Source organism: Aquarana catesbeiana, linkage group LG04, assembly GCF_042186555.1.
Source record: "Aquarana catesbeiana isolate 2022-GZ linkage group LG04, ASM4218655v1, whole genome shotgun sequence".
Classification (NCBI taxonomy): domain Eukaryota; kingdom Metazoa; phylum Chordata; class Amphibia; order Anura; family Ranidae; genus Aquarana; species Aquarana catesbeiana.
The window spans coordinates 634,609,686-634,623,922 of NC_133327.1; the positions used below are offsets into that span (position 1 = coordinate 634,609,686).

The 14,237-nt window shown below is 42.3% G+C and overlaps 1 protein-coding gene across 1 annotated transcript in view; it reads left to right on the forward strand.

The window, feature by feature from the left end:
- Window positions 1-14,237, forward strand: part of USH2A (usherin) — a 1,400,924-nt gene that overhangs the window by 122,362 nt on the left and 1,264,325 nt on the right. Inside the window, exons 5-6 of the mRNA XM_073628975.1 lie at window positions 8,821-8,884; window positions 11,449-11,740. Coding sequence (XP_073485076.1) covers window positions 8,821-8,884; window positions 11,449-11,740 — 356 coding nt within the window. The remainder of the gene's footprint in view (window positions 1-8,820; window positions 8,885-11,448; window positions 11,741-14,237) is intronic.

Genomic DNA, 14,237 nt, shown 5'->3' on the forward strand with positions numbered 1-14,237 from the left:
CCAAATGATTTGGGGACCCCAAAAAAAAGCCTCTGGCACTCTGCCTGAATTTAAAGCACAAATCACATTACAAAACATTTTAGGGGGTGTTTGGGGTAAAGCACTACTATGGAGCTGATAAAATACATTGTTAAGTGACTACATGAGGTGAATATAGGGCAGGAGACCATGCTGGGGAGGTAAGTGAAGGCAAATATGTATGAAGGACAAAAAAATAATTACATAAAAATCCAGCATGAATGAGGACAAAGGGGACATTCACAGCATATTACAATCATGGTAATTAGGGAATGAGAAAAGAAATACAATATATTAGCAAACATTAAAAACAATACAATGTGATATTAAAGGATAAAATCTTACCTTAATATACTCCTTCTGCAGGACCTGGATGATGGCAGAACAGGTCTCTGGGATAATGATCCCCAGAGCCTGGGGGGAGATACCTGTCGAGAACTTGAGGTCCTGCAGGCTTCTCCCCGTCGCCAAGTACCGCAGGGTGGCGATGAGCCTCTGCTCCAAAATGATGGCTTGCCTCATGCAGGTATCCTGCCTGCTGATATAGGGGGTCAGCAAAGCCAACAAACAGTGAAATACGGGGTCCGTCATCCGGATTATTCTCACGGATCTCACGGAGCAAAGGCATATGACAGAACTGGTCACGCTGAAGCAACCAATTATTGGTCCATGAACTCCTCCCCACCCTGTTCATGGACTGGACTTGTGTCAAGGTCAGGACCCCAACACCAAGCCCCCGCACAGCACGAACTCTATGAGGAGTACGTATACGCAACATGGCTAGAAAACAGTCGGCTGCTCAGAACAAAGTAACAGAATGCACTGAAGAACAGCAAGGCCTGTGAAGAGCGACCTGAAAAACAGTAACGAACAAACAAGAACACAATGACTAATCAAAGTCATGCGTAGTTTGCTGCACGCACTGAAGAGCAGATACAAACCCACAAGCACAAACTGAACAGCAGAAAACGATCTGAAAACCACGAGTCTGAAAAAGCGCGAATCGTCTCTCACCAAACTTTTACTAACACAAGATTAGCAAAAGGAGCCCAAAGGGTGCCGCGCTTGGTTCTGAACTGGCCTTTTCTAGTCTCGTCGTACGTGGTTTACGTCACCGCGTTCTTGGCGATCGGAAATTCCGACAACTTTGTGCAACCATGTGTACGCAAAACAAGTTTGAGCCAACATCCATCGGAAAAAATCCTAGGATTTTGCTGTCGGAATGTCCGATCAATGTCCGACCGTGTGTACGGGGCATTACTGCCTGCCATAGACTGAGCACAGCTTTTCAGCTAAGCCTAGTGCCTCCGACCTTACTGAGTGTGTCCCTATATGCAGTAGAGACTCCAGTATAGTGTGTCAGACACAGCATTTCTGTATTGCTGAACATATAGTGTTCTCCCCATATTAATATACTTAGAACTAAGGCCAACAACATATGTGGGTTGGCTGAAAAGCTAAGATGAACTAGGGGTAGTGGATACCTCGCATCTCTGGGTCAGAAACAGAAGTAAGGGTCTGAAACCTGGCCCTTCATCATCCAAAAATGTTTTCATTTGAGTTCCTCTTAATATTGTAGTTGCTCAAATATTGTTCCCAGTATGTCCACCTGACATGAAAGAGTGCAATGGTGTTGCAATACTATAGCATTCAAAAATGTTACTCTTATGAAGCATGTAACAGAGGAAGTGAAACAAAATGGTGTTGCTGAGATCTTTATGGCTGTAGTAGGAGCAAAGCTAGGAATCGCAATGTGGATTTAGCAAAGCATTTACTTTATACTGAAGTGACTATGAATAAACCCAATCCCCACTGAATTCTGCTCTTCAACCAATTAGTACATCTTCAAACTGCAGCCAAGGCACTGGACTTTCATTTCTTCTAGCACCTTTGTGTACATAGCTTTATAACACCTAATAGTGAAACAATACAAGGAAATTGAGGACAAAAAAAGAAAAAGTACAGTAGGTGACCGCGATATTGTGTCAATCTCGCCGAGATTTTATCGGCGAGATTTGACACCTGCAAGCCCCGTCGTGGGAGCCAGCACCAAGATGGCTTGCTGATCGGGAAAGGAAAACTTTTTTTTCCTTTCGCGATGAGTGACAGGCAGTGCTAACAGCTATCTGGTATGAATCATGAGGGGGAACACAGCGCCAAATTTTTGAATGAAAAAAACGGCGTGGGTTCCCCCCCAGGAGCATACCAGGCCCTTAGGTCTGGTATGGATTGTAAGGGGAACCCCCTACGGTGAAAAATCGGTGTTGGGGTCCCCCCAAAATCCATACCAGACCATTATCCGAGCACACAGCCCGGCCGGTCAGGAAAGGGGGTGGGGACGAGCGAGCGCCCCCCCCCTTCCTGAACCGTACCAGACTGCATGCCCTCAAAATGGGGGCGTGGGCGCTTTGGGGCAGGTGGGGCACCCCACCCCAAAGCACCTTGTCCCCATGTTGATGAGGACAAGGGCCTCTTCCTGACAACCCTGGCCGTTGGTTGTCGGGGTCTGCGGGTGGAGGACTTATCAGAATCCGGGAGACCCCTTTAATAAGGGGGCCCCAGATCCCGGCCCCCCACCCTATGTGAATGAGTATGGGGCACATGGTACCCCTACCCATTCACCTGGCGTCATAAGGGTGCATGACCTCAGAGTCCCTGCAGATGCTGGGAATGTGAAGTCACAAGGGGGCGGGGTCACCGCCTATATAAATGGCTGCGCAGCTCGCACACAGCATTCCAGCAGGAGAGAGTGTCGTGTCAACATCGGAAGAAGAGAAGAGAAGAAGAGAAGCGGCGACAAGACAGCGGCGACAAGACAGCGGCAGCAGACCGGGCCCCTGCTAGCAAAAGAGCTGGAAGAAGATAGCGGGGGAGTCCGGCAGAAGATACCAGAGAAGAACCGGACAGCGGCAGCAGACCGGGCCCCCCGCTAGCAAAAGAGCTGGAAGAAGATAGAGGGGGGCCCGGGAGAAGAAGCCGAACACCGGGAGAAGACGGAAGAAGATCCCGAAGTCGGAAGGAGACCCCCGGAGCTGCCTAATAAATTACTTTTAAAACCTGTGTAGTGTGTTTTTTTTATTAACACTTTTTTTTCCTAGGTGAATGGGTAGGGGTACCATGTGCCCCATACTCATTCACATAGGGTGGGGGGGCCGGGATCTGGGGGCCACCTTATTAAAAGGGGCTCCCAGATTCCGATAAGTCCTCTGCCCGCAGACCCCGACAACCAACGGCCAGGGTTGTCGGGAAGAGGCCCTTGTCCTCATCAACATGGGGACATGGTGCTTTGGGAGGGGGGGGGCCCGCAGCACCTGCCCCAAAGTGCCCACCCCCCATGTTGAGGGAATGCGGCCTGGTACAGTTCAGGAGGGGGGGCACTCACTCGTCCCCACCCCCTTTCCTGACTGGCCGGGCTGCGTGCTCGGATAAGGGTCTGGTATGGATTTTGGGGGGGACCCCAACACCGATTTTTCGGCGTAGGGGGTTTCCCTTACGATCCATACCAGACCTAAGGGCCTAGTATGCTCCTGGGGGGGAACCCATGCCGTTTTTTTCATTTAAAATTTGGCGCGGCGTTCCCCCTCATGATTCATACCAGACAGCTGTCAGCACTGCCTGTCACTTGACACAGTACCCTGTCACCGAGAATCGAAACACAATCTCGTGGTCAGGTACTGTACCTGGCATTGCATGACTAGTACAGTGCCTTGCAAAAGTCAATGTGCATAACTATTCACCCCCCTAAAGTCAATACTTTGTAGAGCCACCTTTTGCGTCTATCACAGCTACAAGTCGCTTTGGATAAGTCTCTATGAGCTTGCCACATCTTACCACTGGGATTTTTGCCCATTCCTCCTTGCAAAACTGCTCCAGCTCCTTCAAGTTGGATGGTTTATGCTTGTGAACAGCAATCTTTAAGTCTGACCACAGATTTTCGATTGGATTGAGGTCTGGGCTTTGACTAGGCCATTCCAACACATTTACATGTTTCCCCTTAAACGACTCAAGTGTTGCTTTAGCAGTGTGTTTGGGGTCATTGTTCTGCTGGAAGGTGAACCTCCGTCCTAGCCTCAAATCACACACAGAGTGGTACAAGTTTTGCTCAAGAATATCCCTGTATTTAGCACCATCCATCTTTCCCTCAACTTTCCCAGTTTCTTTAGGTGATGTGATGTGTTGTTTTTGTGCCAGACATAGCGTTTTCTTTGATGGCCACTCTCCACATACCTTTTCCCAAACTCAAAACATGCCATTTTATTTTTTGGTGAAAGTACTGACTTTCTTCTGGCCACTCTGCCATAAAGCCCAACTCTATGGCGCATACGGCTTATTGTCGTCCTCTGTACAGATACTCCAGTCTCTGCTGTGGAACTCTGCAGCTCCTCCAGGGTTACTTTAGGTCTCTGTGCTGCCTCTCTGATTAATGCCCTTCTTGCCCGGTCTGTGAGTTTTGGTGTGCGGCTATCTCTTGCCAAGTTTGCTGTTGTGCCATGTTCTTTCCATTTGGTTATGATAGATTTGATGGTGCTCCTAGGGATCATCAAAGATTTGAATATTTTTTATAACCTAACCCTGACTTGTACTTCTCAACAACATTGTCCCTTACTTGTTTGGAGAGTTTCTTGGTCTTCATGGCGGTGTTTGGTTAGAGGTGCCTCTTGTTTAGGCATTGCAGCCTCTGGGGCCTTTCAAAAAGGTGTGTATATGTAATGACAGATCATGTGGCACTTAGATTGCACACAGGTGGACATCATTTCACTAATTATGTGACTTCTGAAGGTAATTGGTTGTACCAGAGCTTTTTATAGGCTTCATAACAAAGGGGGTGAATACATACGCACAGGCCAATTATCAGTTTCTGAAAAATAGTTTTATGTAGATATTTTTCTAATTTTACTTCACCAACTTAGACTATTGTGTTCTGATCCATCACATATAATTCAGATTAAAAAAACATTGAACTAAAGACTGTAATGTAACAAAGTAGGTAAAAAGCCAAGGGAGTGAATACTTTTGCAAGGCACTGTATATTAAACCTCTATAATACCCTAAGATGTTCTTAATTTATCCCTTTGTTTAAGTAGGTGTCACTTCCAGTGTAATTTGGTTACCCACCTCAGTCTTCTGCTTCTCATCTTCCCTAGAGTGTGTGGCTATAATGTCATATATCTGGGTCTGCCCACTGGCACCAGGTCTTACTGGTTGGCAGCTGACCCAGAAATTTCCCTGATGCTGTTGACTAGTGTCACTCCAAGATACTTTCCAAAAAACTCATTCAGGAATAGTGATGCGTAAAATTGAGAGTATTAATTTCAGTGACGTTTAACAAAAATTGTGTGAGATACATTTTGCCATTTTTAATAAATGCGTTGGAGCCATGGGGTAAGGTGTTTTTTTTTATGGGTGTATTGGGCTTATAATGGCCGCTGAGGGTAATGGAAGTTTCTTTTATCCATCCTGAGTTTGTTCTTGTGCCAAAAAACAGTCCTTCATTACCCTCTTATTCTAGTTTTTTTTTTACTAAAAAAAGAAAAGTAAAATAAAACATTTAAAGTGACAGTGCATAAATAACAATTAATTACAGCTAAAATTCCCTCTAAACAGACCAAAAAAAAGGGAAACTTTTCAAGCAAATTTCACCTAAACAGCTCAATAACCGACATTAAGAATTTTCTGCTTTAGTTAAATGTTGCCATCAACAAATCTGCAACTATTTGCCAAAGGCAAAAATCACTCCTGATCAGGAATTGGGCTTTCATAATTTGTAGTTTTAACAGCTAATTCACATGGCCATGGCTTAGCACATCTGCAAAATGTCTTCTGCTACTTAACATAATTTTTATTACTCACAATTCATTCTCTGTGGACTACAGAACCCGCTCTACCCAACCATATTATGGAGATAAGGAGAATGGAAGGTGTTCTGTAGTCTTAAAACACTTTCTATCCTAGGGTGACAATGCTGTTCCTCCATAAATGCAGTAAAATGGGTTGTTGTTACTCTAGGACAAGAAGAGTGCTTCTGGTAGGATTACAAGTTTAAAATAATATTTTAAAAACTTGAAAAAAATTAAAGTGCTTCTAAAGTCAGAAGGGCTTTTCACTATAATGCAACCTTCCTGATGCTGTTCCTCCATCCCCCTCCCTAAATACTTATCGAGTGGTGGCTGGTGCTTAATATTTTGTGGAGGGTGGCAAACAAACCAACCTCTCCCCGTTGGAGATGGACGGCGGCGATCAGCCCCTACTGCAGGAGATGGATGGCGGCGATCAGTCCCCCACGTGACAGACGGACGGGGGCAATCAGTGGCCTTACTTTAGGAGGTCGATGCTGCTCCTTGCTCCAGGGAAGACCTGAGGCTCTTTTAGGACCAGCTTCCTGATTGGCCAGGAGGAAAATCAAAAAGACAATAACGATTATTATTTCGCTATTGTCACATAACTGGGTGGGCTCAGGGCGCAGTACTCTGAGCCCCGAACCCACCTTTTTTTAAGTCAATTAGAGCCTCAAGCACTAATCATGTGCTTAAAAAAAAAAACGTATTGAAATCCATGCGTCCAGTGCCCTGCATGTATAGTAGGGGCCGGGCGTATGGATTAGGGGGCGGTGCCCCAGCGCTGCTAATTGATGGGCCGCCACTGTACTTATCTGAGTCTTGTATCGATCCAGCGATGTGCCCATCTCCACTCTCTCCTTGCTCTCACAAGCTTGGCTGAAAGGAGCGGGAGCCATTGGCTCCTGCTGCTGTCAGTCAAACCCTGTGAGGAGGGAGCGGGGGGTGGGGCTGAGCTACTCTGCGTGTGTCTATGGATGTACACAGCCCAACTCGGGATCACCCACGTACATGCGCCCCCATAGGAAGCGACTTTTTAATGTGGTACATGGAGAAAAGGAGGAGCGGGGTGCCCCAGAAGAGGAGGTTCGGGGCCGCTCTGTGCAATACCCTTGCACAGAACAAGTAAGTATAACAGCCTTATTATTGAAGTTAAAAAAAATTACCTTACTTAATTGCTTTAATGCAGCCACCACATCTAAGGACTGATAAGCAGCAATATTTTACATTTTTATTCTTCGGTTTAGATACAATTTAAGGATTTGCATGAACAAAAAGGACCAGGGGAGAAACCTCCCCCCCAAATTAGTATTTGTTGTATTTATTTAAATTGTTCATTTTGACATTTTGATTCAGCATTAAATTCTCTTACACAGTACTGCACTATATGAGCATTTTTAATTTATTTTTGCCCTTGTTCTATGCATTTCTGATGACAGGGCAGAGATGAATAGATATGAATAGAGATGAATAGATACCCCAGTACTCCTGAATTAGTTTTCTTGGCACTATTAGAAGACCTCTGGAAATTCACTGAATAGTGGACATGTATGTTTGGCCAAAAGGAGCTCCTCTAAGGTCCAATTGCTTGTTGGCAAGAAATTGGATTTCCCTATACATGTACCTTTACAGTTTGACTTTTTATCTTTACAGTGTGTCTTAAGGAACCATTGTAACTATCATTTCACTAATTAAAGATGGCACTTGGCCTGGCTCATTGCTTCAGCCTAATGAGGCAGCTTCACACCACCTAGCTAATCAGAATGATGATAGAAGGATGATACTTAATGTTTTTCACAGGATATATGAATCTTACTATACTTTTAAAGACCAAGGCTGCACTTCTCATCTCTTACTTTTGCTCAAGGGCCAGTATACCTAAAAAAGGAATAAGTGTTCTATTCTCTGAAAGAACTACTTATGATGCCAGTTAATTATTTTCACACAAGTGGTACTTAATTAAAGATAAACTCTAGGAAAATAAACAAACAGATACAAGACATATAAAAGAGGAGCTAATTTACCTACCAATAGATACATATTTCTGCCCATCCAGTTCTGAGATTTTCACAGCTCTTCCACACAGCATAGCCCTGTCTGGAAGGATGGTAAACCTGATTTTTTTTTTTTTTTTTTTTGCTGCAGTTAAGCAACTTAATGCAGTGAAAAGAGTAGCAGTGTAATTTCTCTGTGGCTCTACTTTCCCCTTCTAGCACATAATCACTACAACAAAACAGATTGGCCCCTTGTGCTTCTGCTTCCTCCCCCATTATGAGTTCTACTGTACTCTGCTGCAATTGCAAGATGCTTACAACAGGTCAAATCCATGTACTTACACTACTTGCATAAAACATATTTTAGTGAAATATTAATAAATTCAGAACTGTGTAAGTTTGTGTGTTTACATATCTGATTGTAAAATAATTGTAAATCATCAACTTGTAAGACAACCCATTCAGTTTATAATTGAAATGAAAGGCAAAACATTTGTGTATAGATAAAAAGAAACATTATAAATACCTTTTTTCCCTCTTTCAATAGTGATCCCATTCCCTCTGTTCTCAGCTGCACCATAAGAGCTGGGGGGGGGGGGTTGGGGGGGGAATCATCAGTACACTGATCTTCCCAGTGAATGGCTGTGCTGGGGGAGTCAGGACAAGTCTGATCATTGAAGGAGAGCAGGCTGAATTCCGAGCAAAGCTAGAGAACTAACCACGGTGAGTTCTCTTGCATAGTGTGGTCAGTTTTTAATAGGAAAGCAGAGAGGCTGGCAGGATCACCAGGGATTTCACACAAAAGAAAGCAATACAAAGGGAACAGGAGACTTTTTCAGTACATGGTACAGCAGGCACATATCAGGAATATAAAATGTTGGGTTTACATACTCTTTAAATATAAACTACAATTAGTAAACATAGGTATCAAATAATAATTAAGGCTCATTACCTATATATTTTATTGTTACTAGGTATGGAACAATTTGTTGGAAGAATCCGAGACTTTCGATTATATTCTGTGGCTCTTACAAACAGGTAAGATTAGCTGGCTTAAGATGCAAAGAGCTATGACCATACGCCAAGTTCATTAGTCCATATTACCCAATTACTGCTCACCTTCCTTTTCAACCGGACCAAATTAAGCTTATGGAAGGGATGGATGGGGGCGGCATTGGCTCAAAATGTTGTATTCTGACTTACAGTACATGGTGGAATTTATCAATTAGAGTATAGCAAACTCAGTTAGGTAGTTCTTATGTACAAAATGACCTCTGCGCTAAGCTCCTGGTGAAGTTCAATAAGTATTTAGAAGGGCACCACATTGAATATGAAACATTCAAAATGTATTTACTTAGTGACATATTTCTTCACATAAATTGGAAGAGATGAGGCAATGGGTTTTGGGGTTCTAAGCCCAGATAGCAAGCAATTGTGCTGCAAGTTTGAGAATGACTTGCTAAGCTATTGCTAGACTTGCTAGGCTTCACAAGTTTGTTGAACAATTGCAGAAAGTCTGCATTGCAAAATTGTAGATCAACTTTCTTTGCAAGCATTCTGAAAAGTTGCTGCAAGTTCTGGTTCAGTTATGTTGTGCAATAGTCATCCCACAACAGGGGGTCACTGTGGTTGAATTTTCATGCTCTAGACTTGCAGAGCTCTTGCTGTAGACTCACCGCTGCAACGTTGCTCTTGCTAGAGACTTGCACACAAATTTGCTACAAATTAGAAAAGTGTCCACTAGCCTCCCTGGCGGTATGATTCTTTCGGATTTTAGGTGCTGAAAGCGGTACAATTATTTTGCATGGAAATTTGGCGTTTTATATTGTAGGTCTGTAAATCTTAACAATAACACACTTAAATCTGTCCAAACCAGAGTCTAGTAGATATCCCGGGTATGATAAAGTTTGAAACACAAAAACATAAATTATAATATAATAAATAAAAATAAATAATTAAAAAAATTAAAAAAAATAGTAATAAAATAAATTTCCCCACAATTCACTATCGCTCAATTCTGCAAGTGTTCTAATTTACTATCGCTGTTTTCTAGCTGGTCTAAAGCCACTTTTGACGTAAAGGGACACTTTTTGGTTGCTATGGACAATCTCCAGGTTCCAGGCAGAAAGAACAGTGTATATCATGTAAAACTGCATGCAGGGCATGGGCCAGAGCACTGGGGACAAAAGGGATGTGAAATCATTTCATACAGTACTGTAATCTTACAGATTACAGTACTGTATGTGTTATGATTTTGACATTTTTTTGAATTTGCCGCCAGGCTCCGCCCCCGTGCGTCGCGCCGCTCGCAGGAAACGGAGCCTGGCACGGAGAGGCTTCGGAGGAGGACGGAGCCCTCGGACACTGCGGGGGACATCGCAGGATCCCGGGGACAAGGTAAGTAAAGCCGCCCCAGGATCCTGCAATGCGATCCTGAGTGTGGCTCGGGGTTACCGCTAATGGTACTGAATTTTAACCCCGAGCAACACTCGGGAATACTGCCAGGGAGGCTAGAACTTGTGCTTCAAGTGCTCTGGAAATGTACAACTTGCCAGTGAAAATGTGCAGCAAATTAACCGACTTACAATTCAACACTGCCACAAATGTGTTGCAAGTTTTCCTTGATATCTGGGAGGATCACTTCATCACGGCTCAATTTGTTGATGTATATGCTATGTTGCTGGGTTCAAAGGGTTAAAATTAATTGTGAAGCAGTTTCAAGTACATTAAACTAATTTCTAGTTATTACAATAGAGCACTTGGCTACAGTCTTTTTGGGGTGGATTAGTAAGGAGTAATAGAGGAGAAGAAATGCCTTTCCTGAAGAAAATTTTGCTTTGGGTTCCTTTAAGTGTTGGCCACCCATCTGAAGGCAATTGTAATCTTTGTGTAGGAGCAAGATGAACCAATTCACTCTGTGATCCTTTCCTTTTGAGCTGAGGTCACTAAACCAAGTAGTTAAGGCTTTAGACATTTTGCCAATATTGGGGGGAGGCTGGAGCAGGAATGTTATTTTTTCTTTTATCTATTGCACAATCTAGACTGTTAGTACAATCTTAATTAGGCATTTAAATATAGGGCTTAAATAATCCTATTTACATTTTCTTTTCCTGATAATTTAAATCACGTTAGAATCAATGGGTAATTTCAAACATCATACAGAGTTATTTGCCCAGATTCAGACTCTTTGCATTTTCATTTAAAAAATGTCTTGTTAAAAGTTGCTAGTATGCTTGCCTCATACCAGGTTATCTACAGGTTAGTTTTAATTAAAGGTTGACTGCATATGTTTTTTTTAAGAGATTTTCTGGTACCATTGAACAGTCCTAAATATTGAGGTAGAAACAAAAAAATTCCAAAATAAATCTGTTGACATGGACTGTTCTTATAAACCAGGGACAGTTGGCAACTATGCCATAGTTTTCACCTTGATTAGACCTGCTGCTTTCAAACAGGTTTCCATTTCAGTCACCTCCAGGCACACGTGTTGTTTAATTAAACCTTTGATTGATTTGTCTATTTTTACCTCAATGTCTTATCACTCACTTTTTTTTGCCAGTGTAGATTTACAGGTTCGATAATCTTGCTTTGTTTTTCCACAGAGAAATCTCAGAAATATTTTCAGGAAATTTCCCACAGATGGTCATTCAGCCAGAATGCCGGTGTCCCAGCAGCCACCCACGTTTAAAGCCCATGTCCGGGAGGTATTGTTTTCCAAATGGAGTGGACAACTCAACCAAGGATAAAGTACTGAGGCTTAATCCAGACGCTCATCCTGTGCCTTACATGAATGATAATGATCTGAACACAACATGGATTTCTTCTTTACTGTCGCCATCAGACATTGACAAAGGCATTAAGATCATTGTGGATTTGGACAATGGACAATATCAGGTGACATTATCATGAATATTTTGGCCTAAGTCACACTACCGTCTATCATGCTAGCTTAAAGAGGAAGTAAACCCTGGTGGGTTTTACTTCCTCTTTATTTCCCTGCAAAGGTAAAGCATAATGGGCTACTATGCATCGCATAGTAGCCTATTATGTGTCACTTACCTGAAACCGAAGCCTGCGATGTCACCATTGTCCCCACTAGCAGGGAGCGTCCATCTTCGCCCCTCTTCCTTCCGGGGTCACGAACTCCGGCTCTGTGACTGTGACTCATGCCGCCAGTCATGGCATGACCCCTATTAGAAACGGCACGATGTGCCCTTTCTAAAGTGCGCATGCACCAAAGTCATCGGCGCTTGGCTTTTTCGTAAATATCTCCTAAACCGTGGAGGTTTAGGAGATATTTCCAGCACCTGCAGGTAAGCCTTAATATAGGCGTACCTGTAGGTAAAAATGGTTGTACAGGGTGTACAACCACTTTAAACCTCTAATCTTCCCATTTTCTGCCCTCCTTAATGCACTGCCGCAGTAAGGCCTTTGTGAGTCCTAATTGTTAAGGAGTTATATGTTTGTATGGAGTTTTATGTAGGCTATGTACACTTCCCCTGTCAACATATGACAGCATTTGGGCATGTTAATTGCCCACTTAAGCTTCAAGTGCTGTACTATGAGAGGCGTTCCCCTCATACCAGGACATACCAGGTCTTTTTACCAGATTTTGTCAAGGGAGTGAAGAAAAAGTAAGAACGGGTGACAATGTCTATTATAAAATAAACCTCCTACTTTACCTACTATGGCCAAAAGAAAAGTGAATTTTAAGACAGCATGAAGAGCAGTGAAGATGCATACTTTGTTTTAACCCTTAACAACTAATGAGAGTACAGTGCTTGGGGGGCCACTGTATTGAATAATGAATTTTTAATGGATGTTATGCTTTACTGCACTTTTCCCATTATTCTTTACCTTATGGAATATTGAATATAATATGAAAATGTATCCATATCCAACAATAAATACCCATATGTTACATATTTTCCTATTTTACTGTGTTGTCATTGCACAGTGTCAGTTTATATGTGAGGTTTCAGAAATGTTTATCTAACACATTAGCAAAGGAAAAAAAACATGTGCACAATAACAGCTCATAGTAAAAAAAAATTAAGTAAATATTGTTTTCTGATTGGCTGCCATGAATTATGGAACTTTGCTCATAGACTTACTGCAAAATCTAATGATAGGGTGAAGGGCCAATGCCTTACCTACATTTGAAAGAATTCAATTTGATTATGGCAAAGGGAGCTGAAGCTGGCTGTAGACCCCTGGTCCCCAACCTGTAGCCATTTGGAGCCATTTGGCGCTGACTGTGCAGGCCTTAGTGGTTTGTTTTGATGCCTACTCAAGTGTGGAAACGTTGACATGTATATTGGCAGTAATAGCAGTGGTGCAGTCTTATGTAATCAATGACTATCTCCTGAAGCATGTACCTAATGTCCAACAACTTCTTTTGTGTGTTTGTAGTCTCTGACCATCTTCTTGAAAAAGATGCTGAATGCCCACCTTGATTCAACGTCTCTGTTTTCCACCAAGGCCTTCAAGATTAGATCATGCTTGGTAAAATTTGAGAGACATGCATCAGTTTAGTGACCAATATCCTGATTCACACAGCTAAATCTGGTGTTCTCAGGATGGAAGAAGACACCTTAAAAGATTAAAGGCATTTATTTGTTCTTGCTACCTAGTAACAAAGTAAAATACTGACTACTATTTCTCTTCCCTCAATAATAAAAACTAAAGTAAAGCAAAAGAACAGAAAATGTATTTATATTTTGGTATATTTATGCTTATTCATTTATTTACAGAAGTCTATATGTTGACTATGCATGGTTTGTAGCTCGGCATCTATTTTACAGTTCATGCAGATTAATAGCATCCTTTAACTACTCTATCTTTAGACTCTCTCTTCTTCAGCCTACCATGTAGTGATTATGATGTATGCTTATAATTATCTTGACTAGTGCTCTTATAACTCTTAGCTAATTAGTGTCGCTGAGAGCTGCACAGACAAAGTCAACATTGGTTAAAGCTTTTTTCCCAGGAATACACTTCTTCATGAATCCATTCGGCTGGTTTTCTAGATATCATTAACAAATTAAAACACATGCCTGCTTTCATACAAGAGGTTTCTGTTACATACATAAATGACACAGCAAGCTGTCGGACAATATTATATGTTGATATTTGACAGGGGAATGTCACCCAGAAATGATATCTTGGTTTTGGATGAACATGCAGGTTTACTTACATTCCCATCTTCTTGTGACTTAAAGCTAAAAGAATATAATAGTTAGTATTTGATAACTCAACTTGGTCTTAAGCTGAAAGAGCATGGCTGCTCTGTAAGATTTTAGTATTGAACTTGGTTTTCCTTGGCCCGATCTTTCCATTTGCACAACTAGGAGTGGTTGGACCTATCACAGACTACCTAAACTAATCTAAA